We start from the raw sequence: 27,960 nt of genomic DNA on the forward strand, positions 1-27,960 counted from the left end.
CAGTTCTACCCTGTTTCTGCTTCCCGAAGTTATTTCATTGTCAGTAAATGTTTGTATATGTTTGCCCTTTCTGCGATATTGTAAACTTACGTTGCTTTTAGATGAAGGACACACACAAACACACGACTTTTCATCATAATCAAAATTATTATGGGGCGCCTGGGTGGCTCAGCCGGTTAGGTGTCCAACTTCAGCTCGGTCATGATCTCGCAGTCCACGGGTTCAAGCCCCACGTCGGGCTCTGTGCTGACAGCTCAGAGCCTGGAGCCTGCTTTGGATTCTGTGTCTCTCTCTGCCCCTCCCCTGCTCATGCTCTGTCTCTATCTCTCAAGAATAAATAAGCATTTTAAAAAATTGTTAGAAGACATTCTTGTAAGAGGAGCAACAGGCTTACATACACTGATGCTTCAGATTTTCCCCTAGGCATTTCTCTCAGACCCTGTGAACCCCTGTGGAAACCTTCACATCCAGGCAATCTGACTGTGCTTACTTCTGGTCACCACCCTGATCCATTTCCTTCTCCGCACTTCCTGGTTCTGTCAGCTGTTGAAACAGCAGTGCCCGCCTCTGTGTGTGTGAATGTGTGTGTAGTTCAAACTTTTCGTATCTTAACTGCCTGTAAAGTCACTGACTACTATATGCAGAGCCAGTCCTGAACTTGCTTTTGTCCTGGCTTCAGAAGTGAGCCTCCCCAGGCTTCCCTCCCCCTGCCATCCTGCGACTACCGTCAGCTCCCAGGGTTCTTTTCGGTGCCAGCACCACTGACTGAAAATAAACACTGAAAAAGGAGATTAAATTGTGAGGTAAAATTTGCTTTTTAAAATTTCTTGTCTTGAAGTTTTTGTCCTGCAGCCATAAAGCATTGGGCTTCTTTAGTGATTTCCGTTTTGAACACATGTTTGCAATTTAAGTGCTGTTGCCTAATTCCAGTTTTCCCACAGGAAACTCAGTATTGTTGTTGATGCTGTGCACAGTCTCTCGGGCTTTCCGTGATCACATTTCTTTTTCTAGGGTCAGTTGGACTTTTCTGAAGCATGCCAGGATTGGGGGTCTTCTTATGAAACTGCATGCCTCATAGGGGAATAAAGTTGGATTTCATTAGGGTGAAACAAATGGAAACAAATATTCTTTTCTCATTAAAAGAACCGTTCAGTTTTAATGTCAATTATCTCAGTTAGTTTCTCCTAAGTTTCTCTTTTTTACCATTGGTCTCTTTTTTTTTTCTTGAGAGACAGAGAGAGATAGAGAGATAGCACATGGGTGAGGAGAGGAGAAGGGCAAGAGGAAGAGAGAAAGAGAGAGAGAGAGAGAGAGAGAGAGAGAGAGACAGAAGGGGGTGAGGGGAGAATCTTTATCAGGCTCATGCCCAACTCAGAGCCGAGGCAGGACTCAATCCCATGACCCTGAGATCATGACCTGAGCCGAAATCAAGAGTCAGATGTTCAACCAACTAAGCCATCTGGGAGCCCCTACCATTGATCTTTTTAAAAGCTCATCTAGATATTGTAATTTTCTCCCTATTGCTCAAGTAGGAAAACCTGTCATGTCATGTAGACTATCATATATAACCACATAAAATTGCATGTCACTTTCTGATAGGATTTAAAAGATGTTTATAAACTAATTTTTATAATTTTAAATATCATTCATAAACCACCTTCCAGGGTATCAGGCTCAGTGACATTAGTTACGTTATGTCTTCCAACCTGACCCCACTGTAATTCTGAATTCATCATTATCCATGGGTCACACAAAGGCAGTGCAATTCAGGACTACTACTCCTAGATTCCTGAATTGGTTACACCCACTTTCCAGATGTGACTAGTATGTATTCAGAATCAGCTGCTTTATTTTCATCTTGTTACTCATATACATGCTTCTCTGACAACATTTTTGCAGCATTAATAGCTTAAGGTTTTGGTCAGAGGCAAGTCTGCTTTGTCAGAGAAAAAATTTCCTTACAAATTATGAACACCCTCATTTGGATGAGATAAATCAAAGTCTGTTTCTGGTTGCCATTCACTTGTGGTATGTCTTTGAGCAGACTCTCTGCACTTGATACTTAATCTCTTCCACAGAATGAAAGTGAGACTCGCCATTGGGGTGAGTAGCACAGTCGATACAATTTGTTTTCTAGAAGACGTGAATTCGGTTTGATATATCATTTATATCTACCCTATGTTGTTAGAGAGTAGATTACAAGTGGTTTAAAGTCATGCTTTACACATTTTACTGTGCATACAAATTACCTTGCGCATACAAATTACAATTTAACTTTGTTGAAATATAAATTTGATTCTGTGTTGAGGCCTGAGATGCTACAGTTCTAACAAGCTCTTAGGTGATGCCTATAGTACATGGTGCTTGTACATGAACTGTATTTGAATAGCAATTGTGAATTGATTACATAAATATTTTAAAAAATAGAACAAATGAATCAAAATGAATGATTTAATGAAAAAGAATGAGTGAAGACATGAATAGACCCAGGAATGATATTATAAACGTATGAAATAACATTAACCACCCACCAAGTGGGGAACGAATTTGTCCACATGATTTGTAGCAGACAGTACAAAATTGGGGGTGCTGTGTCCTCAGTATTTATTTGCTTTCCCATAATAATCTATATGCATAATAAGAGCTGGTAGCGGGGTTATAGTGCTACTGAATTTTCTATTGTGGAACCAAAGAAGAAAAAGAGAGCCTTACTTACTTTCCTCAATTAATTCAAAATATATAAGCATTCGAATGATATTTGGGATCAATAGTTACCTTTATATAATCTGGGCAGAAATAATTGGCTAATAAATTAGTGGAACAAAACGTTTTAGGGAAAACTGTTTCATTTATTATGTGAAACTCAGGTCTAATATCCAAATATATTATGTTGCCTTCTGCTGTCACTCATTCCTGTATATCCAAATTAAGAAGTATCACTACCCCCAAGATCTTAGAAGATTCTAAGTGGGACATGCAGCTTTAATCATTCACTCATTCAGTTCACTCAATATCTACTTCACTCCAAGTACAGAGCTTATAGAATCTATTTCACTCCTTTCTACTTCCTGCTTCTGCTGGGTTCTTGACCAACCACATTATTTGTTCCCTTCTTGGGGCTGCTGACGTATTCCACAGTAATTCATGCTAGAGAATTTCTTCTACTAGACTCTGTTCCTGCACTAACAAGGGACTGCTAAGGCAACCAGATATTTACCACAAAATAGAAGATGATTGAGAAGCATAGACAAAGCAACAAATTAATATGGAATATTTAATATAGTTTTCTTAAAATGCCCTGGTCACTCAGCTTTTATCGGCATCTCATCTTAGGATCTCATCTGCCTTAAATTCATGTGTCTACTTATACTAAACCTCTGCTTTTCCATCATTACACTGTTCTTCAGGCCTCCAAAGGACCCAGCTCCTTTATGAGTAGTAATAAAGATGAAAAATCCTGATTGTTTTTACTGTTTTCCTAAGCATAAGATGCCATATATTTAAAATTTTTTTAATGTTTATTTATTTCTGAGACAGAGAGAGACAGAGCATGAGTGGGAAAGGGGCAGAGAGAGAGAGGGAGACACAGAATCAGAAGCAGGCTCCAGGCTCTGAGCTGTCAGTACAGAGCCCAACGCAGGGCTGAAACTCACAAACCATGAGATCATGACCGGAGCTGAAGTTGGTCGCTCAACCGACTGAGCCACCCAGGCACCCCAAGATACCATATATTTAAAGACAAGCCCATGATTTAGTAACAACCTTTACGGGGAGACAAAAAGACACACTAATTTTTTGTGCATACCTATTAATTATAAGATATAAAATTACGATATATAATACATGTCTTATAATGTAAAATGAAGAAATCTTTGTCCAGATTTCTCTCTTCTAGACTATTTTTCAGGGATGTGTGGAAGAATTACCTTTAAAACACCAGGCTATTGTATTAACAAGTTTTTCCTAATCAAAAGCATACTTCTTGCTATACAAATTAATTTTAGGCATAACAGTTTAAGCAGCAGGTAGCTTTTAAATTAGTGATTTTGTGTGTAGCTCCTATTATACAAGTAAATATTGAAAGCTTCATCACTGTCTAAAGTTCCTTCAAGGAATTTTGGAATCACTAAATTATTTACAAAATATTTACATGATAAAAATTATATACATATGTATATATCAATCCATTTAAGAACCTCTAGTTGGCAATCTTTGAAGTCTAGTTATAGTTATTTTGCTAGTGACAATAAGAGTTCTTCTAAGATACTATATAATTCAGATTGTTAATTCAAACTCTATTCATGTGTAATATATACTATGTATTATTTTTTTATTACAAGTCTCAAAAAAAATGGAAGAATAGGTTCCAAGGGTCCTATAACTTCTATGTTTTACATTTCCTTCCATTTCTAGGATTTTTACATTCTGTGGGGATGGGGGGTGAGAGGGTTGTAAAATGAGAAACAGTAGTAAAAGCAAAGCCAGAGTTTTATTTACAAAGTTCAGTGCAAAGGGGCATCTGGGTGGCTCAGCCAGTTAAGCGTCCGAATTTGGCACAGGTCACGATCTCACGGTTCCTGAGTTCTGGCCCTGTATCAGGTTCTGCACTGACAGTGTGGAGCCTGCTTGGGATTCTTTCTGTCTCCCTCTCTTTACCCATACCTGCATGCACATACTTGCACTCTCTCAAAATAAATAAATATACTTAAAAAAAAAAAAAACCTTCAACAAAGTTTAGTGAGTAGCTCTCTGCGATGATCAATTTTATGTGTCAACTTAATTGGGCCACAGGGAGCCCAGATATTTGGGCAACATTATACCAGGTCTGTGAGGGTATTTCTGGATGAGGCTAACATTTAAACTGGTAGACTGAATAAAGCAGATTGCCCTTTCTAATGTGAATGTGCCTTATCCAATTAGTTGAAAGCCTAAATAGAACAAAAAGGCTTCCTCTTCCAGGGAGTCAGGGACAATTCATACAACCTGAATGCCTTGGAGCTGAGGCATCAGTTTTTTTTTTTTTTTTCTGCCCTCACACTCAAACTGAAGCGTTGGTTGTTCTTGGGTCTCAAGCTTGCTGGCCGTCAGATTGAAATTAAACCATTGGTTATCCTGAGTCTCAGTTTGCCATCTACATGTCCTGGAACTTGTCAGTCTTTATAATTGCATGAGCCAATTCTTCATAATGAATTCTCTCTCTCTCCAAATATATATAATTATATTTTTTATTATATATAAATAAATTTATATACATAATATATTAATTTTTATAATATATATAATTCATATTTTATATATAATTTAATATATATTAAAATATATGTTATATATATAAAATATTGGTTCTGTTTCTCTGGAGAAGAGAGAATAATAATATAATCTGCTCCTAGGATTCAAATGTTTTTGAAGACTTAACAGAGCAATGAGATTCTAATTTGGATTTAGTATTGTTAGTATGATTATGATTAGGATAGTTACATCAAACAGTTTACTAAGGAATTTTTTATATGTACATTATGTACACACACACACACACACACACACACACACATACATATAGAGAGATTTATTATACCTAATTGGTTTATGAGGTTTTACAGTCAGACAAGTCCCAAGATCTGCAGGATAAATTGGCAAATTGGAGATCCAGCATAGCTGATGATTTAATTCCAGTCTGAGACTGGAGAAGGCCTAAGAACCAGGAGAGCTGATAGTGTTTTAGCTTGAAAGCTGTCAGTCACCAGACTCAGGAAAAGTAAATGTTTTAGTTCCAGTGTGAGGACAGGAAAAAGGCTGATGTCACAGTTCAAAGATTGTCAGGCAAGAAGCATTCTCTCTTAGTTGGGGGAGGGCCAGTCTTTTTGTTTTATTCAGGCTTTCAACTTTAAGAAGGGCGATCTGCTTTATTCAATATACCAATTTAAATATTAATGTCATCCAAAAACACCCTCACAGAAATACTCAGAATGATATTTAAGCAAATATCTGGTTATCTCATGCTACACTCAAGTTGATCAATAAAGTTAACCATCATAGCTCCTAAGCAAGATGGAGTAACAGGAAAAAAATTGAGCCCTGTGATTTCCAGATGACTGCCTTGAAGGAATCCCCAGGCCACAAGGAGATAAGAGCAGACATCCAAAAACAAAACAAAATGAAACAAAACAAAACAAAATAAAAACAAGGCATGCGAAGAAGCAGACAAAAGAGACCATAATAAAAAATTTATTCAATTGAAAACTACCTAGAACTAACATGATGTTAGAATTAGCAAATGATGGCCTTAAAACAATCATTTTAACTGTATTCAATATGCTCAAGAAATTTAGATACAAAAGTATAATCATTTCCAAAATGATATTCTGGAGATGAAAACTATGTCTGAGATAAAAAAGCAGTAAGTGGCATTAACATCGACTCCACATTGCAGAAGAAAAGGTCAATGACCATGAAGGCATAGCAATAGATGTTATTTAAAATGAAACACAGGGGTGCTTGGGTGGCTCCGTCAGTTAAACATCAGGCTTGTTGATTTCAGCTCAAGTCATGATCTCATGGTTTGTGAGATAGAGCCTTGCATGGGACTCTGTGGTGAAGGCATGGAGCCTTCTTGGGAGTCTTTCTCTCCCTCTCTCTCTGCCCCTCCCCTGCTCATGCTTTCTGTTTCTCAAAATAAATAGATAAATAAAATGAAACACGAGGAGAGAAAAGAATTTTTTAAAATGAATAAAGCATCAGTGAGCTATGAATAACTTTACGTGGCCTGAAGTTTCAGAAGGAAGAACGAGAGAAATAATGACTGTAAATGCATAATTCCAAGAAGATCAATAAATCTAAAACATGCACGCGCACACACACACACACACACACACACACACGCACACATACTCCCTGTGAAAATAACCATACCAAGGCATATTATCATTCAATCGCTCAAAACCAGTGACAGAAAAAAGAAAATCATAGTCACAAGGATATAAGGCCCAGCATAGAGAATATAGTCTATGATATTTTAATAGCATTGTACAGTGATAGCTGGTAGCTACACTTGTGGGGAGCATAGATAAGTACAGAGAAGTTGAATCATTATGTTGTATACCTGCAAATAATGTAACATTGTGTGTCAACTATACTCAAAAAAAAAAATTAAAAAAGAAAATCTTAGAAGCAGACCAAAAAAGCAGAGGTGTTATGTACAGAAGAACAAAGGTAAGAAAGATGATGGATTTCCTACAAGGAAAAATGAGGTACAACTGAAGTGTAATGATGAGTGTTAGATTTATCTTGCCCTAAGTCCAGATAATTCTTAGCATATTTCTGTAAAATCTGATTTCCAGTTCTAAGATGTGCTGTTTCATTTCTTTCCAAGGCTTCCAGTAAAGACCTTTGTCCTGCTTGTCACTGAGCCAGTTGCTGCTCTTGCAATCTACAGCTTTCCACCCACAAAAATGCCCTTTGTATTTAGATCTCTGAACACTGAGTGTGTTAAAGGCCAATTTCACTCTGTATCAACTAACAGTGTCTTAAGAATAACATTAGTCACTCAACTTCTAATTTTTATCTTCTTTATTTTCCCAAGACTAGATTGTCAGAAAATAGCAATATCTTAAGAATTTGTACAACCTGGTATAAAAATGACTTCCCCGAACGACGTCATGAGAAAAAACCTGAAGATGATTCATGGCTGTCCCATGGTCTATGCATTTACAAACAACTGGGAAAAGATTGAACAGTTCCACAGCAGACCCGGTGACATCGTGATAGCCACTTACCCCAAATCAGGTGAGTTTTATAGCCTGACAAATACATATCTGACTTTGGCCTTTGTTTCCTGAAAATCGGCTTCTCTACAAAATCATTATCATCCTATGGGTCGCCTGGGTGGTGCAGTCAGTTAAGCGTCCGACTTCAGCCAGGTCACGATCTCGCGGTCCGGGAGTTCGAGCCCCGTGTTGGGCTCTGGGCTGATGGCTCAGAGCCTGGAGCCTGTTTCCGATTCTGTGTCTCCCTCTCTCTCTGCCCCTACCCCGTTCATGCTTTGTCTCTCTCTGTCCCAAAAATAAATAAACGTTGAAAAAAAATTTAAAAAAAAAAGAAATCATTATCATCCTAAAGGTGCCTGGGTGGTTCAGTCAGTTAAGCGTCAACTCTTGATTTTGACTCAGGTCATGATCTTGTGGTTTGTGGGTTTGAACCCTGCATCAGGCTCCATGCTGACAGTGCAGAGACTGCTTGGGATTCTCTCTCCCTCTCTCTCTGCCCCTCCCCTGCTTGTACTCTCTCTCTCTCTCTCTCTCTCTCTCTCTCTCTCTCTCTCTCTCAAAGTAAATAAACTTTAAAAAATAAATGAATAAAATCATTATCATCCTAAATAAAATTATTATTCCTGTCAGTCTGGCCATCAACTTTGAGTATATTTTGGATGAGCATTTGGGGCACAGAAAGAAGAATTAAGTTTCTAATAGAATGCATTAAGATGGCAAACTCCCTGTAGGTACTTTTCCCCTCCAGATTCAATAATAGTTACACAAAATGTTGCCTTTCAACGCAGGTACCACTTGGGTTAGTGAAATTGTGGACATGGTTGTAAATAATGGAGATGTTGAAAAATGTAAGCGGGATTTTATAACAGTTAAAGTTCCAATGTTGGAAATGGCCGTCCCTGGACTAAGAACTTCAGGTAATTTTAAACCAGCTGGGAATTATATTTTGGTAGTATTATTTATACAACACATTAAATATTATATTTGCAATTTCCATTCAAAGAAAATGGAGTCAATTCGGTGCCATAAAATGGAAGTTTGCAAGCAGTACAATCACCAATACATATAGAGAAACTGTAGTTTAATACATTGCATATCCAGGTATGATAGCCTAAGATGAAAGAATTTTGTTGTAGAAAACAACTAAAAATTTGGTTGATAACATAAAAAATGTTCCTTATCTTTTTTTTACTTTTGTTGTGTAGAATCTTATAGATTGGATTAATAAGCTCATAATTTAGGATATTGCTGTAGTTAAATAAGTAAAGTACCAATGCCTCTCAAACACAAAATTTATTATTAATACAATTCATTTTCATTCCACAAATATTTTTTGAGTGCTTCTAAAGAATTATGCACTGTGCTATGGGCTATAAAATGATTAGTAAATTCAATACCCTATTCCCAAGGAGTTTATAGTAATACTGTTATTAAAAAAGTAAATAATAATGTGTGAATATTATTAGGCTCATGTATCCAAAGAATAGGGCTCTATAAAAGAGAGTTTATTTTAGCTCAGATATTTAGGGAACTCTACTTTGAAATGAGACATAAAGTCATGCACATAGTTGGAAAAAACACATTTCAGGTGATGAAATAGTAGGTATGAAGTCCTAGATGCAGAAAAGACCTTGGTACAGTCCAGGGATTAAACAACAACAATGAAAGGGGGAAAGAAGGGCTTGCAGTTTTCAAGAAATGCTCAGTGATCTAAGAGAGGATCAGGAGTATGATGTCCTGTGGGCAAGTGAGAAGGGCTTAAGAAGTGAGACCTAGCTCTCCAATGCTGCTGGAAACCTGGGGTAGAAAGACAGAAGTATGGTGGTGAATGTTTATATCAGTTTAAAGAGCAAAATCCAAATTCTCTATCCTACCAGAGTTAGTTACTTCCACAAGCAGAGAAGAACCAATAGGGAAGGTATCATTCCTTCTGTGTGGTTGCCTGAAGTCAGAGCAAATGCTGAATCTTGGTGCTAAAAGAGTTATTCTGGGATAAGCAAACAAAGGAGTTCAAGAGTGAGATCAGACTCCAAAGCCATAAAGAAGTATGAAATGTAAAAGTAATAGAATCAGAATAATCAGGGTGGGAGACTCAGGTATGACTAATGGCAGATGGGGGTTAAGAGTAGGGATTGAGGCTTTGTAGCATCACCAGAGAGTGAGTAGGTGAGGTTCAGCAGGTAATAGAGGGTAAAATGACACTCAGATGGACTCTGGAGCCTGAATATGAATATGTGTAATGTCATTACGTATTCCCCACATTCACATTTGTGCAATAAAGGGTTCAGTTGAAGGACCTTACGTGGTAAAACAATTACAACCTAGAGGTTGAGAAATATTTTAAGGAAGTTAGGGAGTGAAAAGGAACAACAGCTATGTGAAAAACTTCATAAGAGAAACAAACGTAAGAGTTCATGTCATGGGCATTGAGGAATAATGAGTTATGGAAGATTATGATTTCTCATTTCTATATGCTTTGTAAGGTGACTGTCACTATCAGGTCAGTATTAGCATAATGAAATACTTGGTGAATTTTGTAGGTGTATAAGTAATGTTTCCAGATAAAATTCAAGATACCAAATTTAATCTGAAATTCAGATAAATAGCTCTTTTATTTAGCATAAGAATATCCCAAATATTAGAGGGAGGATACTTACACTAAAAGATGTCTGTTGTTTACATGAAATTCAAATTTAACTAAGATTCTTGATCTTTGTTTCCTAAGTTTGCCAACCCTATCCACATTAAAATTAAGAGATTCTTCCTAATACAACTATGTGCTATACATTTTTCTCTACAGAACATTCATTGGTAAACAAAGCAAGCTAGATCTCTGCTCTTGTGGGATCTCCATTAGAGTGTGTGTGTTTGGGGTGGGAATGAGGAAGAGGCATGGGAACTGACAATAAATAAATAGACAAGTAATAAACTATGAAACAAAAATAAACCTTACACAGAACATTTTAAAAGGATGTTTTAATAGAGATGCAGTGGCTTTTTAGCATATGTAATAACTTTTTGTAAACAACTGAAGCATAAGATTGTTTTGAGTGAGTAAGTCAGCTGCAATTTTGAGCAGGTGTGCCTTGTATGCAAAAGGTGGGAAGATAATGTAGGATTAACAGGTAATCTAGAGGTTAGACTGGGTATAAGTAATATTGTGAAAAAATGCAAAGGACTTTTTTATTGAATATGAAACCTGAAGGAGGAGACAACAATAATTGATATTTTAAGTGTTGGTGACTGAACAGGAAATAGCATCATTAACAGATATATCTAGGATATGGTAAAGCCACTAAGTGCATTAAAAGAATAGTAAGTTAAAAGTATAGGCCCAGCCTTTCCTAGTCTATGTCAGGAATTCTCTGAGTGTGCCTTTACCCCAGAAGTGACTTCAGACTGACCAAAGTCGCTTAAGTAGTGAGATACAGGGTGCTGAGATCTTCCTAGCTCTGAATATACAAAATAAATGGATATTTTCCATCTCAGGGAAATTCACATGCCCCTTATACAAAGACTTGAAGCCAGGTTTCCCACATATTAGTTGTATGAATTTAGTGAGTCCAGCTAACACCTAAAAATTACACAACATTTTCACTTTGCATATATATACATATGACACATAAAGGAAATAATAAAAACGTAGGTGCAACAGCAGATGCTCTACAGAAATAACATTGTCTAAACCATAATAGCTGATGTGAGAATTACTAGTTATTGATATCTCTTTGAGATACAGAAAATATTTTTGTAATTATTTATAATAATGCAAGTTATGATAAAACTCCAAATTGCTAAATCCAATACTATCAACCCTCGTTTTGGAGGTGGAGAAAATGAAACATAGAGACTAACATACTTTCAAATGTCTCATGATGAGTTCAGTGACAGACTTAGGATTCCAACACCTCAGAACTATGCCTTTAACCATGATGCAATATTGCCTGTTAGAATCCAGATAAATAAAATCTGTGATTGGTTTAAAATCTAGCAGCATTATATACTGCTCAAAAATATTTTAACAGGTTGTAGAAAATCAGGAAATGCAGGCTCCTTGAAGACTTTAATGTATCTCTATACCAAACTAAATTTTCCCAGGAATAGAACAATTAGAGAAGAATCCCTCACCTCGGCTTGTGAAGACACATCTACCAATTGATCTCCTTCCTAAGTCTTTCTGGGAGAACAACTGCAAGGTATATTCCACATTGCAAGCCAAATTTTTTTAATTAATTAATTAATTAATTAATGTATTTATTTATTCTTGAGAGAGACAGAGATGGTGTGAGTGGGGGAGGGAAAGAGAGAGAGGGAGAGAGAGAATCCCATGTAGGCTCCACGCTATCAGCACAGAGCCTGATGTGGGGCTCAAACTCACGAAACTGTGAGATCATGGCTTGAGTCAAAACCAAGAGTTGGTAACTTAACTGACTGAGCCTCCCAGGTTCCCCTGCAAGTCAATTTTTTAATGTGACCTTATTGTTTTAATCACACAAATAGTGATTGCTCAAATGTTTTGTTTACTTGTCACTATGAGAACTGAGCTACATAAGAAAGTGGTTAAATAAAAAATACATATATTTCAATCTAAACCTATGTATTCAAGTTTGCCAAAGGCAGATAGCAACAGGATCCCCATCTCAGGACAGTATTGCTACTGTTATACCCCAGCGGTCTCTAGATGTTCTGGCCTACTCCCAAAACTCAACATAAAGATGTCAGTTCTTATTTGATTATTTGGTAAAATTCTCCAGTAAAACATTTGTGCCTGAATATTTGATTCTGGGGAAGTTTGAAATTTGAAATTCAATTTCTTCAATAATTGTGGGGCTATTCTGAGTATCTATTTCAACCTCACTGATTTTTACTGGTTTGTGATGTGTGAGGAATTCTAAGTTGTTGAGTTTTGTAATGAAAAGTGTTTTATAATTCTCTTCTTATTCTTTCTTTGAACAGACTGTGTTTTTATAGCTACTTTATTTTTAGAGCAATTGTAAGTTCACAGCAAAATTGAGTGGAAGGGAAAGAGACTTCCCATATATCCCTTGCCCTACACATGCATAGCTACCTAGTTTCAACAGCTCCCACCAGAGTGGGACATTTGTTACAACTGATGAACCTACATTGACGCATCATTATCACCTAAAGTTCATAGTTTACATTAGGGTTCACTCTTGGTGTTGTACATTCTATGGATTGGGACAAAGGTATAATGACATACATATATATACCATTATAGTATCATATGGGGTAGTTTCACTGCCCTAAAAACCTTCCATACACCACCTGTTCATCCCCTTCTCCTCCCAACCTGGCAACAACTGATCTTTTTTATTGCCTCCATGGTTTTACCTTTTCTAAAATGTCATATAGTCAGAATCATACAGTTTGTAGCTTTTCCACATTGTATTCTTTCACTTAGTAATATGCATTTAAGGTTCTTCCATATCTTTTTATGGCTTGATAGCTCATTTCATTTTAGTGCCAAATAATATTCCATTGTCTGGATATACTCCAGTTCGCTCATTCACCTACTAAAAGACATCTTGGTTCCTTCCACATTTTGGTAATTATGAATACAGCTGCTCTGTGTATCCACTTGCAGGTTTTTGTGTGGGCCTTATTTTTCAACTTTGGGTAGATACCATGTAGTGCAATTGCTGGCTTGCAGGTAAGAGTATTGTTTAGCTTTATAAGACACTGCCGAAGTGTCTTCCAAAGTAGCAGTACCATTTTTCAATCCCACCAGCAATGAATGAGAGTTCCTGTCACTGACTCCACATCCTCATCGGGATTTGGTGTCAGCTTTCTGGATATTGGTCATTCTAATAAGTATGGAGTGATATCTCATTGTCACTTTAATTTTCATTTCCCTGATGACATATGATGTGTAACATCTTTTCATACTCTTATAATTTTAATGGCTGTAAGATTTGTTGTGATACGGCCTGTTTTTTTCCTTAATATTAGTTGTGTCTTCTCTTTTTTATTAGCCTTGCTAGATGTTCATTAATTTTGTGATTTTTAAAAAGAACCAGCTTTCTGTTTCATTAATTTGCCCTAGTGTTTTCCTGTTAATAATTTCCATGGATTTCAAATCCATGTGGTTTCCTTCTTTTTTTTTTCCTGCAGATGATTTATATGGCTCGAAATGCCAAGGACGTTGCAGTTTCATACTACCATTTTGACTTAATGAATAATTTGCAACCTGTCCCGGGCACCTGGCAAGAATACCTGGAGAAGTTCATGACTGGAAATGGTAGGTAGGCTTGGGCTTGAAATTAATACATAATTTTTTTTATTTTTAATAATACTAATAACCATTACTGGTATGGCTTTTCTTATCAAAACACTTTTCAAAGTCAGTGACAAGTATGTTTAAATAGCATTTAAAAAACTTAGATCAACTATATCTAATATCACACTATGACATCAATAAATAGATTTGGTGTTGTACATTGGCTTGATGAAAATTTTCTCCAATGTCTTTTCAGTTGTTAGAAATCCATTCTCATTTCCTGCTTATGATAGAAATTGCTTAACATGCCCATATCTTTAGTAAGATCTGTTATACATAAATAGTACTTAGACAAATAATTAATATGAGTACTTAGTAGGATAGTTTTCTTCCACCCGAGGCTAAGTAAAACCCACTGGAGCTCAAAGCACTTTCATTTGAAATTTACATTTACTTTGTACTTTCTATTTTTAAAATCTAATTGTACATTCATAATTATTTATTTTTTTAATTGGCCTTATATATTCAGTTCCCTTGATTACTAAATTCCACAAAACATTTGTACAATTTGGCTTATTGTTTAGAAACAAATCTTTAATTTGATGAATGCTTGTGGTAATAGACTGTTTTTTCTGGTATTAGTGGCCTATGGTTCCTGGTTTAATCATGTTAAGAGCTGGTGGAAGAAAAAGGAAGAACACCCAATACTTTTCTTGCACTATGAAGATATGAAAGAGGTAAATAGAAATTCATTCTGGATAATTCCCCCACTACATCCAAAGGGTTGGGGCCAAGGGGTAATATATATTTTCAACTTAATCTATGGACTAAAAAAATGTTACGATTATTTTGCCTCTTCTCCATGCCTGCTTACTCAAATCTTTCTAAGATCATTAGTGACTTCTAGTTGTGAATCCATGACATTTTTATCTTCTCATACTTTTTCACCATTGTGTTTATTTTGAGCACCTTTTCTTTTTGAAATTCTTTCCTACATTTAACAAGTTATCATACTCTTCTGGTTTTCCTGTGGATCTTTATCACTTAATTTTGTTTTGTTTTGTTTTGTTTTTTAAGCTGCTTGCTACATTTTGGTGATCATACCCATGCCCACTGTTGCCAAAACTATTTATGTGCTAATGACCCCCCAAAACCCCATTTTAACTTCCACCCTAATTCAGATGCATGCTTTAATTAAAATGACCCTCAAATTTAACACATTCAAAACTAAACTCATTTTGCTTCTCTCTCTCTCCAACGCGTAAGCCTTTTCTCCTTTTATTCTCTCTTTGGTTAATGATGTCATTTGTCCATTAATTTTCAAGTTTGAAAATATATTCTCTTCATTGGCTTCCATATAGTGGATATGGTTCCACTCTATTGTGAGCATCTCATTGGTTCATATGACCTATCTATTATAACTCTGAAATGTACCCTTCTCCTTTACTCTCTTACTATATCCCTCTTAGTTTGGAGACTCATAAGCATTCATGTAGTCTCCTGTATGAACTACTATTACTTCAAATACTGCATAGTTCCAGCCTTATTCTGAGGTTATTTTACTTAAATTAGGCAAACACACACACACACACACACACACACACACACACACACACACCTGAGAAATATGTGGAAACCAAGTCTCTCTATTTGAAAAAGCCTGGACATAAAAATGAGGATACATTTTAGCCTTTCAGATTCATAATGGAAAGTACAATATCTATCATTTTCTTGGCTGCATTCACAGTACATAATATAGCACCTTACATATACAGAGGGACTCATAGGATAACTTGTATGGATAATTGATTATTTGAATGAATAAATAAATGAATGAGCAGTAATAACAAGCTTTTTAGAGACAAAAATTTTACTTGTTATAACAGAAATCCTGCCCGATGGAAAATTTCCCTTGATCCAAGTATTTCTGAAAATGCCTCAGGGTACTTCTCACATTTTAACCAAAAGAGTCCTTTGAATTTTTCTGCTCTGCCCAGGCTCCCATCTTCCATCACATCTGTTTGCAGCCCATAGAGAATTCATGGTCTAAGCTTTACTATTGTCCACTTACACAGGGCTTGAGGCAATTTATTTCAATTTGCTGGTAATATGCAGCTGTGAAACTGAAGTGGTCTGATGAAAACACTTTTAAAAAGTGACACTATCCCATGAATGTTTGATTAGCCAGAGTTAAGTCATGAATTCATAAGAGAGGAAATTGTCCTTCTGTTCTATCTTTCTTCACTTCCTAGACCCAGCATAGCCCTTAATAACTTTATGAAAGGATCAATTTTAGCTTCTGAATATAGTCCTTTTTCTCCATAGGGATGGGGAAGTACATTTTCTGGGCCGGGCTGGTATCCAAATTCTGATTCTGACAACATTTTGTCCTCTACATGACATTTTTGTGTTAACCATGTATCTCCTTATTTAGCTAAAATGTGTTATTCAAACCCACTTGTTCATACTGATTTATGATCCGTCCCAATCAGCTTTATAAGCATATCTTATATCTTATATGAATATAAGCATATTTTTAATTCCACTCAAACGTGCTACAATCATAGTACTAATAGATGATCTTTTTCTCCTGTCATACCAGTCATTTTTAGACAATGTTATATGAAGAAGTTTATTCTATCAACAATAGAACAAATTTATAATTGCATATCAGTAATAAAATTCAGAGAGAGGTCCAGTAATTTACATCAGGTTTATGAGCATCTGCATAAATTCTTAACCAATGAGGTGAAAGAGTAATACAGCAGAAGGAGATTCTGTAGGAGCCAGCACCCTGCTTTCACTTGTACTGCGCTATAAACTAACATGCGCATTGATATTTAGGCAGTGGCCAGATTATTCTCCAAACACTTTGAATCCCTAATAGAAACTGTTTTCTATTTGTCTGTCCATCTGTGGTTTTCCTAGCACCACTATTAACTTTTCTTTGGCCCTGTTTCCATTATCATCATTTCTGACCTTTTACTTCTTCCAAGCATCCCTTAATTAGTCATCTCTTTCTGCTCTCATTGTCTGACATATAAAACATTGCCAGACCTTCCCTTGTAGGGAACTCCCTGCCAAAATGTACGTATGTGTGTACGTGAACACACATACAGTTAATGACGTATTATTAAATGCTGTTGCTTCCCTGCATAAGAGATAAAGTACAAATCCTTCAGCAGAACATCCAAGGACTTTCTCGGTTTTACCCCAGTTTATCTTTCCAGTTTTAAAGCCCTCTCTCACTCCTATGAACAACTCAGACCAAACTTCAACCTCTTTCCTTTTTTTTCTTCCTTCAACATATTATGAGACCCTATACCCCCAAAAGTTTTGACTGTTTTCTCTACTGGAAATGCACTCTCCAACATCTCAGCAGACCACACATCATGGTAAATTCTTACTCCCTTTTTCAACTCAGCTTAGCTATCACCTTCTCAAAGTATTTCTAGACATACCCATATAGAATTTAGTTTAGCTCCCTTAAATTTACAAATATTAAATTTATGTCATTAGAATCCGGAAAGTGATCTGTGTATCAAATTTTGTTCTTTTTATCCTCAATTATTCATGAATAACTTAAGTTTTGATATCTTTGCGCTTTCATGGGAGTTTATTTTTGATAATTTATATCCAAGCAAGGTTGAAGGTATAAAGACTTTAAGGCAAACATACTTGAAGTTGTTCATGAATTTATTATTTATGTTTTTAAATATGTTATTAAAAACAAGAAAGGATGGGGTGCCTGGGTGGCTCAGTCAAGAGTCGGACTTTGGCTCAGGTCATGATCTCACATTTCGTGGGTTCAAGCCCCCTGTCAGGCTCTGCGCTGACAGCTCAAAGCCTGGAGCCTGCTTCGGATTCTGTCTCCCTTTCTCTCTGCCCCTCCCCAGCTCACTCTCTCTCTCAAAAATAAATAAACGTTAAAAAATTCTTTTAAATAAAAATAAAAACAAGAAAGGAATTTCTATTAAGAACAAATAAATAAAGCCAGGAAGAATAAAAAAATACTACTGGGTCCCCAAACTTTCACTGTTCAAATCTGATTACAACTTGACTTAAAATAGCTGCTTTTTTTCCTCCATATATTGTTACTATTTAGCCAAGCTTTGTTCTTATTTTACTTTTGATATAAACGAATATAATATGAAATTTAGAATAAACAAAATATTTCTAGCCTATTTTTCCCAAACATAAACTATTGATTTTTTCATTTTCATGATTAATTTTAAAAAACATTGATGACCCAACAAAATGTGGATTGAATGTTCAGAACTAAGACTTAAGAAAACAAATTATAAATATTACAGTTTCACATTATGTTAATGATGTGTTAACCATTTTCTTGGGTATGTCTCTCTTTACCCACTGATAGAATCCAAAGCAGGAAGTCAAGAAGATTATGAGATTTCTAGAGAAGAATTTGAATGATGAGGTCTTGGATAAGATCATCCATCACACCTCATTTGAAATGATGAAAGACAACCCTCTGGTGAATTACACACACATACCAAGTACAGTGATGGATCACAGCAAATCCTCTTTTATGCGTAAAGGTAAGTATTTTGCTGAATTGAATTTCCCTTTTCACTTTCTTATGAATTACTCTGAAATGAGGATTAACTTTGTGATCTCTAACAAGTTACTTAGCCAGTTTGGGCACCAATTTCTTTATCTGTAGTATAACGACATTAAAAATACCTGCCACAAAAAGTTGCTGAACTAGATTAGAAATTACCAGAGGAAATAATGCTTATAAACCTGTTATCTGAATACCTTGGGTATTTGATGTGTATTTCTTCTCCTTTTTACTCTGCTACTAAATGGGACTAGTTTTGTCAGTTCTCATGTGAGTCATTCCAAAGTTTTTATTCTTAAATCTTGAATCTTTACCTAAATAGGCATAGGCCTCCCTCTCTTCCTCAGTAATTGGTTAACGTCACTCAATACAGAACCATCTACCCCATATCACTTAGAAAACGGAGGTCACTTTGTTAAGGATCCACCAGGAGAAAGGACTTTTTTTTACCCTATGGGAAGATTCTGTTCCCTAAAAATACCATCTGAATTATAGGAAACAAGGAATCTAAATTTAAATTAAAAAGATGACAAGAGAGGAATATGGCATTCACTATTGATTCCAATGAAGCAAATCTTTTAGCTTGTGGCTTCTTGTACAGGATTTGTGTCAAAAAGATGTTTTATTAGTGATAAAAATAATGCATTTAACAAATTATTAACAAACAAATTTGAGAAGTTATCCACCTAATAACGTCACCTTCTATTTTCAATATTCTTTATTGAAGTGGGAGGGAAAGGGGTAAAATTACAGTTAGTGTGCTAGGAAGTAAACACAACCCTAAAATGTACTGTGCATATGAACATGTGGCTGAAAACCCTTGATTTTCAAAGACTTACATGGTTAAATTGTTTTCTAAAACATTTTTCTCTATTAGTTATTAAAATAGCAAATAGTGTTGGTGTTTTCAAATTATTTTTTATTTTCAAAAGCATTACATTTAACTTTTCAACCCTAACCTCTAGAAAGTAAAATTTTCATTGTAAGTGGTGTCTAAACAAAGACTCATGCACACATACACACATTTTGCTGGCAGAAAGGAAAAAAAAAATCTGAAAAAAATGCTCCTTTACTAAATAAGGCAAATTGTCATTTTGTCGGATTATCTGAATGTAACTTCCAAGAGAGTTTTATTCCCAGCCGTATGAAAATTGGTACCACCTCATGATATCTCGTTAGGGTATTGAGGTAGATGAAATAAGTTCCATAACTGGATTCTATGTTTCTCCAACTTCAAACAGAAAAGAGTGCATGCTGGTCTAATGGGAGAGTCAGTCTTTGCATCTGCTCTGGAAGTGGTAAAAAAAAAAAAAAATTCTTTGAGGGCAGATTGATCTGGTGTTTATCCAGGTTATTCCACTCCCTGAATCTATGACTTTGAATACATTGAATCAATCTGCCAAAGGTCTGGCTACATCACTGAAAATATGGAGAAAGTAACAAGCTCTGTGTCATAAATTTTGGGGGAGGATTATGGTAAATGACATGTAAACATTTGGAATGTTTTTTCTGATCATAAATAATACATTAAAAAGTAACAAGTCTTATTAGTCTAAATAGTTTATCCACTTATTCATTCATGCACTCAAGAGACACTTAAAGAATCCTTATTTATTCATTCATTTGCGTATAGGAAACACTGTTCATGAACACTTGAATGCAGCATGTATTCTCTAGAACATGCTTGGATGAATGACACATGCATCTGCTTTAAGAGGCTTATAATGCAATGCAAGAGGCATGCATGTAAATGGATGTTAAACAGGGTTCAGATTGATGTATAAACAAAGGGCCAGGCGCACTCAGTCTTGAAGGATTCCATGTTGTCTAAGTCAAGGTCATAATTTAGTTACACAATAGTAAAAGTAGTATGGAGAGGATGGATGATCTACAATGTTCATACTTATGTCCCAAATCGCAATAAAACAGAAAAATCTGGGCTTCGACCAGCATTTATGTTGTCAAAAAAATTTATATTTCCCTTACTCTTGTGAAGCAAATGTGTTTATGTATATTATATAATTAATACTCAAAATACAAGATCATTGGAATACTTTATATATAACTCTTTATTGTTTAATCCGTGCTTTTTATTTTTAATGGCATCTTTACAGATGTACTGTTCCAAATATACACTACTCTTGCATTTCAAAGAGCTCTTAACCCTAGAGAGCATAGTGAGTGAACATAGAACACAAAGTATAATAACCAGGGAAAAACCTTGTTTACGGGGATGTTTTTCAATAAAAGGATTTGAAATCTTCATCAAGTCATCATGAGTTAATGTAGCTTGCAATTCAATAGGACATACTTCATATTTTATAAAATAGCAAAAGTAGATGTTTATCTCCAAGCACATTTGTAGTACATTAAAAATTTATTTATTTGGGGGGCGCCTGGGTGACTCAGTCGATTAAGCATCTGACTCCAGCTCAGGTCATGATCTCACAGTTTGTGAGTTCAAGCCCGGCGTCAGGCTCTGTGCGGACAGCTTGGAGCCTGGAGCCTGCTTCAGAATATGTGACCCCCTCTGTCTCTACCCCTCCCCTGCTCGTACTCTTTCTCTGTCTCTCAAAAACGTTAAACTTTTAAAAATTTTTAAAAATTAATTTATTTTCTAAATAAATATTTATAAGCATCCAAGTATAAGAAATAAATGTAAATTTGTATCCCAAAAGCTTTGTAAAAATGGTTCAGAGATGTTATATATTTGATTTTAAATGCTATTCTTTTCATCTAATCTTCAAATACAGTGTAAGACTAATGAACTCAGGGAAAGCAGGGATCCTCCAGGTGTCATACCATCTTCATTTATAAATTCATGGGAAATTATACTTATCAACTTTCTAGTTCATGGATTGTTTTTGCTGATGACCAGTCCTTTGTATAGTTTCCAAAACTAATTCATGAGATAAAATCTGCCCTGACCATTGATCCAATGCCCAGTAGTAACCTTATGACCCATGACAAACAGAAACACTAAAAGAATCTCGTTCGGGAAACTATTGTACAGCCTGTAAATTTAGACAAGAAAATTAATCATTTTCAGAATGTATCTTTAAAAGTCAATCAAAACCACAATGAGATATCACCTTACACCTGTTGGAATGGCTAGTATCAAAAAGACAAGAAATAACAAGTGCTGACGAGGATGTGGAAAAAAGGGAACACCTTGTACACTGTTGTTGGGATGTAAATTGTAGCCACTGCAGAAAACAGTGTGGAGGTTAAAATTAAAAATAAAATTAAAAATATAACCACCATATATTTGACAAGATATATGCACCCCTATGTTCATTTCACCATTATTTACAATAGCTAAGATATAGAAGCAATGTAAGTGTTCAGCAATAGAGGAAGGGATAAAGGAGATGTGGTTTATTCATACAATGGAATTCTACTTGCCATAAAAAATAAAATAAAATCTTGCCATTTGCAACAACATGGATGGACCTAGAAGGTATTATGCTAAGTGCAACAAGTCAGACGGAGAAAGACAAATACCGTACAATTTCACTTATTGTGAAATTAAAAAAAAATATTAAACAAAACAAAGCAGAAACAGACTCATAAATAAAAGAACAAACTGATGGTTGCCAGAGGGGAGGGGAGTGGGGGAATAGGCGAAATAAATGAAGGGGATTAAGAGGAACAAACTTCTGGTTATGAAATAAATAAGTGACAGGGATGCAGAGTACAACATAGGGAATGTGAATTATATTGTAATAACATGATAACTTCATTTATCATGTTGATCATTTCTTAATGGATAGAAATGTCGAACCACTATATTGTACGCTGAAATGAGTCTAATATTGGATGTCAAGTATACTTCAAAAAAATTCAGGTTCTGTTTAGTTATAAGCCACCTTTTTAGCTGGAAGGAATTACTGATAAAAGAGAACTGACATTTTAAAGTATTCAAATACAAGGAAAGTCTGTCTTTTCTAACCTTTTCTTTTAGTATACATTAGTTTTTCCCTCATACTGGAAATATATTACTCCTTCATGTTTTCTTATTTATTTTTAGGGACTACAGGTGACTGGAAGAATTACTTCACAGTGGCCCAAAATGAGAAATTTGATGCCATTTACAAGAAGGAAATGTCTGGAACTGCACTTCAGTTCCGCACAGAGATTTAAAGAGCCTACACTGCCAATCTGAAGGAGGAAGAACTGAACTGTAATTTGTTAAAATGGGCAGTTATGACTTTACTTGGGCAGTCAAATGGACTTATAAAGGAGAAAATGTGCTTTTAAAATGGATTTTTTTTTTTAGCGTCATTAATCAGGTCTCAGTTTCACTCCTGACTCTGAGCTTCCAAATTCCCTAAAGTTAGGGCCAATTGTTACCTTTTTGTAGGATCTTCCTGCCTTTTCCTAGACTAGTATGAACCGCAAAGTACTTATCCTACTCAATCTCTATATATTGTGGCTGAGAATTCCGTTCCCCTCCCTATTAACATGGTCCAAGAAGTGCTATTTGCACCCTGAAACTATGTTTTCTAGCTCTGCCCCAGCTTCCCTTTGTTGAAAATTTGACTCAGGACACTGTGTTCCATTGCTGTGTTCTGGGTTTCAAGTTGTTCCCTGAACAACTTGAACAACATAGATCATCTTCTCACAGTGCCACTATTTGGATAACATAGTTCATGTCCCAGATGATGTGGTTCAGATTTCAGCAATGTTGTTCCTATACCTAATTTCTAAGCATACAAATTTTTAATTGATGAGGATCCAATTTCTGGGTCTCCATAGGTGAAAGGCCTATACTGGTCTCCCTAAGACCCTTCCGTGGGAACTGTAGCTCTGCTCTGAGAGCCTGGACTGAGGCAGCAACCTGCTTCCTGTGCAAAGTCCTCCCCAACCTCAACAGTCTCTACTGCAAGGCTGAGAATTGTCTATTGCCATGCTCTGGGCAGCATTCAGGAATTTCAGTTACTTCATTTCGTGATTTTTTTTTTTTTTTTTTTGGTGTGTGTGTGTGGCATTTATCAAACTGGTACCAAAGGGAGACTCTGTTCTGAATTTCCACTATGCCCTTCTTACCCCATTTCCCTTCTGTGTACCATCCAACACCTATGCCCATCAGCTTGGGCTCTTTGATAAAATGCTTCCTTGGGACATTTGTTTCTCAACTCCAGCTTTGCCTTAGATGAACTTATCTATATCTCCATGTGCAGCAAGATCTTTTATCTGCAGATAATATCAGCCTGTGACAAATTGCATGCCAGGCCCAACCTCCCAAACTCATGCTTGGTGAGAATGTCCTGGGTCTTACTTGTTCTGGAGAAGAGTTCTGGAGCTGAGCCATGACTGAGACAGCTACAATAATTTGGGTGATGGTGTTTTGCCTTCATAGGCAAATGGCTGCCATCAGCCTCTGAAGTGGGAATAGAGCCTCAGGCATGTAACTTCTCTCCTCCCTAGCCCCAGCAAACTGTTTATCTAATGGCAACTGCAAATCTCCTGGGAGTGATATATATATGATTTTGGAAATAGTTGTTTTGATAGTTTTATTATAATATGTATTATAAATTATTTTTGTATGTTCCTTAGAAATATGTTTAGTAATAGTTAATCTTGAATACCTAGGGATATGGTGAACTAGTTTCAGCTTTCTAGAATATGCTTCACAACACAAAAGTAAAGCCGATCACAGATCTATTTGATTTATTATCTTTATTAATCAGTTAATGTGATACATGCTTTGGATTATATGGTCTATTTTTGAATAAAAAAATGTGTCTTTCTGAACTAGTCTTTAATGTGGGTAATAGATCGGCTACACTGACTGCCTTCACTAGCAGGATAGGATAGTTTCTATTTTCCCTAGTTTTCCTTTGTGGAAATAAGTTTCTGTACCTGGATTTTAATTTTTAAAAAATTAAGTAAGCTTTAACTATGTCCCAGGTATTTTATTAGGCACTGGATATAGAGTGGAGAAACAAATCGAATTTAGATTTTCATTTACTTTTCTTACAGGTGTTGTCTCTGATCCAAATGCCAGAACTCTGTTCACTCTCTCATCAACTCAAGCTTCACACTACAGAGTAACACTCCTACTAGAATTCCAATTTCAGAAGTGCCTGATATCTTTTAAAATCACTTAAAAACTGCCATCAAGTTAATTTTCCTAAAATAATGCTTTTATCATTATTTTTCCTATTCAACAATCATCCATACAATTTTCAAACAAAAAAAAATTAGAATAATCTCATTCTATTTTTCTCTTACCTAAGCACATACCTCAGGGATAGTGATAGCAGATGTCTGGCAAGGATGAGATTACTTTCATATCCTTGGCCCCTTGCTAATCAATCAAAGACCGTTTTCCAAGAAACCAAATGTGTCCACAAATATTGTTTCACTGTGGCATTCAAAGCAAGTACTGGCACTTGTCCAGAGTAGGTGTCTATTATAAAACTGCCATTATTGATAAAAAGAAAAGAGCCACAAAAACTCCCAAGGGAACTGTGTTTTAATCATGGATTTTCCTTTAGTGAAATGCTTACATTTTAGAAAACAAAAGAAATAGATTTTAGTTTCTCATTCTGTAAAATTAATCAGTTCGTGTTTCCTCCATATTCTACAACTCTAAAACTATGGCTATCCTGGCCTCATGCTTCCATAATCCAACTGTTTTCATCAGTGCCTGAATGTTCTTTGTGTTTCTGCACCAGTGCTTTTGTTCACATCATGCCTTTCTCCTCCCGACCTCACTCCCACAAACATCCAGGATGCCATATTTCCACCTCCCTAGATTAAAAGCCCAATTCTAATTTTATTTCTCTTTTTTTTAAGTGTATTTACTAATTTCATTTCAATAAACATTTCTCTTGCCACGCTCTCTCTCAAAGAAACTTCTCCTTCCATCCGAGTCTTCTAGTATTTGTCCCCTGGATAATTTATCTGACAGTTACTAAAGAGGTATTCTCCTAAACACCATTATGCCTTTGGAGCTACCTACCTATCAACAAATTAAGCTATGTTCTTTGATGACAAGTACTGGCTTTCACCTTTTAGTGCTTCCACAATGCCTAGTGCAAGCTCCGTGTTCTGCATGATGACATTAGAGTCACTTGAACTCATCCAATAAAGTTTATTTGTAAACCTCTCTTTTGCAAATTCACAATCTATTTCAATACACATTAAATAACACAAATTAAACAAACATAGCATATATATGTATTGCACTAATAGATTAAGGCACTTTTCTCTGCTGGATTAAACTGTAGCCTCAGACACCTTCTTAACACAACACTATATTGATAATATTAATTTACTGAGGTTGGTATGTGCGATGATTGGTTTTATATGTCAACTTAGATAGGCCTATGCTACCCAGCTACTTCATCAAATGAATATAGGTGTTGCTGAATAGGTATTTTATACATGTGATTATATCTACCATCAATTGACTATTTTTTGAAATTTTTAATAAAAATAACATTTTTATTACAAAAGAATATTCCCAAAAGAACATAGATTATGTGACAGAGTGCCTAGGTGGCTTAGTCAGTTGAGTGTCCGACTTCAGCTCAGGTCATGATCTCACGGTTCAGGGGTTCAAGCCCCTTGTCGGGCTCTGTGCTGACAGCCTGGAGCCTGCTTCAGATTTTGTGTCTCCCTCTCTCTCTCTCTCTCTGCCCCTCCTCACTTGCACTCTGTCTGCCTCTCTCTCTCTCAAAAATAAACAAACAACAACAACAAAAAAAGAACACAGATTATGTGAAGTCCCAAAATGAAATATCTTCATTATGTGGGATAAGGACTCCTTTTATTTTTTTTATTTTTATTTTTTGTAACTGATTGTCAAATTGACTTCCATACAACACCCAGTGCTCATCCCAACAAGTGCCCTTCCTCAATGCCCATCACCCCCTTTCCCCTCCCTCCACCCCCCATCAGCCCTCAGTTTGTTCTCTCTATTTAAGAGTCTCATGGTTTGCCTACCTCCCTCTCTATTTGTAACTATTTTTTCCCCTTCCCTTCCCCCATGGTCTTCTGTTAAGTTTCTCAAGTTCCACATATGAGTGAAAACATATGGTATCTGTCTTTCTCTGACCGACTTATTTCACCTAGCATAATACCCTCCAGTTCCATCTATGTTGCTGCAGATGGCAGGATTTCATTCTTTCTCAATGCCAAGTAGTATTCCATTGTATATATAAACCACATCTTCTTTATCCATTCATCCGTTGATGGACATTTAGGTTCTTTCCACAATGTAGCCATTGTTGAAAGCACTACTATAAACATTGGAGTACATGTGTCCCCTATGCATCAGCACTCCTGTATCCCTTGGATAAATTTTAGCAGTGCTATTGCTGGGTCATAGGGTAGTTCTATTTTTAGTTTTTTGAGGAACATCCACAGTGTTTTCCAGAGCGGCTGCACCAGTTTGCATCCCTTCCAACAGTGCAAGAGGGTTCCCTTTTCTCCACATCTTTGCCAGCATCTATAGTCTTGATTTGTTCATTTTAGCCACTCTGACCAGGGTGAGGTGGTATCTCAGTGTGGCTTTGATTTGTATTTCCCTGATGATCAGTGACATTGAGCATCGTTTCATGTGTCTGTTGGGCATCTGGATATCTTCTTTACCATCAGTTGACTTTATGTAAAGGAGCTTCTCATTGATAAACTGAGATATACCTGAGGAAGAAGTAATTCAGAAGTTCCACTTAAAAAGTGCAATATCAATTACTGCCTTAGAGTTTCTAGTCTGAAGGTCTGCCTTACAGATTTCAGACTTGCCTAACTAGGCCTTACAATCATACAAATCAACTTTTTGCAATAAATCTCATGATATATACATATATATGTATATGTAAACACACACATATATGCATGTACATTTGTAGTGTGTGTGTATATATATATACATCCCATTTGTTCTGATTTATCTGACAAAAATCAAATATCAAAAATCATCAAAAAAATTAAAATGTTAATAATCTATTGGATGACAACTTTATTAAGTCTCCTTCCTTGTTATTTGTTGAAAGCCAAGAATTGAAGTCCATCTGATATTGAAAGAATTTTCTTTCCAGTAATTACAATAATAGTCTCAATTTCTAGGAAGAATGAAAGATATCTATGCTGAAAACTATAAGTCATTGATGAAAAAAAATCAAAGATACAAATAAATGGAAACGCATCCCATATTCATAGATTAGAAGAATTAATATTGTTAAAATGTCAATACTACCAAAAGCCACCTATAGATTCAATGCAATCTCTATCAAAATTCCAATGGTATTTTTTACAGATGTCAGAAAAAGCACTCATAAGATTTATATGAAACTGCAAGATTCCAAATAGCCAAAGCAACCTTGAGAAAGAACAAGGCAGGAGATATCATTCCTCTTGATTCA

At 35.9% G+C, this 27,960-nt stretch overlaps 1 protein-coding gene across 2 annotated transcripts; it reads left to right on the forward strand.

The window, feature by feature from the left end:
- The first annotated feature begins 631 nt into the window (after window positions 1-631).
- On the forward strand, window positions 632-24,340 carry SULT1B1 (sulfotransferase family 1B member 1). 2 transcript variants are annotated; one of them, XM_045056263.1, is made up of 8 exons: window positions 632-803; window positions 7,580-7,782; window positions 8,552-8,680; window positions 11,862-11,959; window positions 13,896-14,022; window positions 14,644-14,738; window positions 18,380-18,560; window positions 22,614-24,340. In XM_045056263.1, exons 2-8 carry the CDS (start codon window positions 7,635-7,637, stop codon window positions 22,724-22,726), a joined length of 891 nt encoding a protein of 296 aa, XP_044912198.1. In that variant the 5' UTR covers window positions 632-803; window positions 7,580-7,634; the 3' UTR covers window positions 22,727-24,340. The 2 variants fall into 2 exon arrangements, with proteins under 2 accessions (XP_044912198.1, XP_011280154.1); XM_011281852.3 differs by lacking the exon at window positions 632-803 and having other exon boundaries at window positions 7,455-7,782.
- Window positions 24,341-27,960: the final 3,620 nt, after the last annotated feature.

The sequence above is a fragment of the Felis catus genome, chromosome B1 (genome assembly GCF_018350175.1).
Source record: "Felis catus isolate Fca126 chromosome B1, F.catus_Fca126_mat1.0, whole genome shotgun sequence".
Taxonomy (NCBI): Eukaryota; Metazoa; Chordata; class Mammalia; order Carnivora; family Felidae; genus Felis; species Felis catus.

Bases quoted from the DNA above. Each gene is read 5' to 3' on its own strand.
- SULT1B1 (XM_045056263.1), top strand. From the start codon at position 7,635: ATGACTTCCCCGAACGACGTCATGAGAAAAAACCTGAAGATGATTCAT. The intron at 7,783-8,551 runs GTGAGTTTTATA...CTTTCAACGCAG, and splicing joins AGCCACTTACCCCAAATCAG to GTACCACTTGGGTTAGTGAA. The intron at 14,023-14,643 runs GTAGGTAGGCTT...TTCTGGTATTAG, and splicing joins GAAGTTCATGACTGGAAATG to TGGCCTATGGTTCCTGGTTT.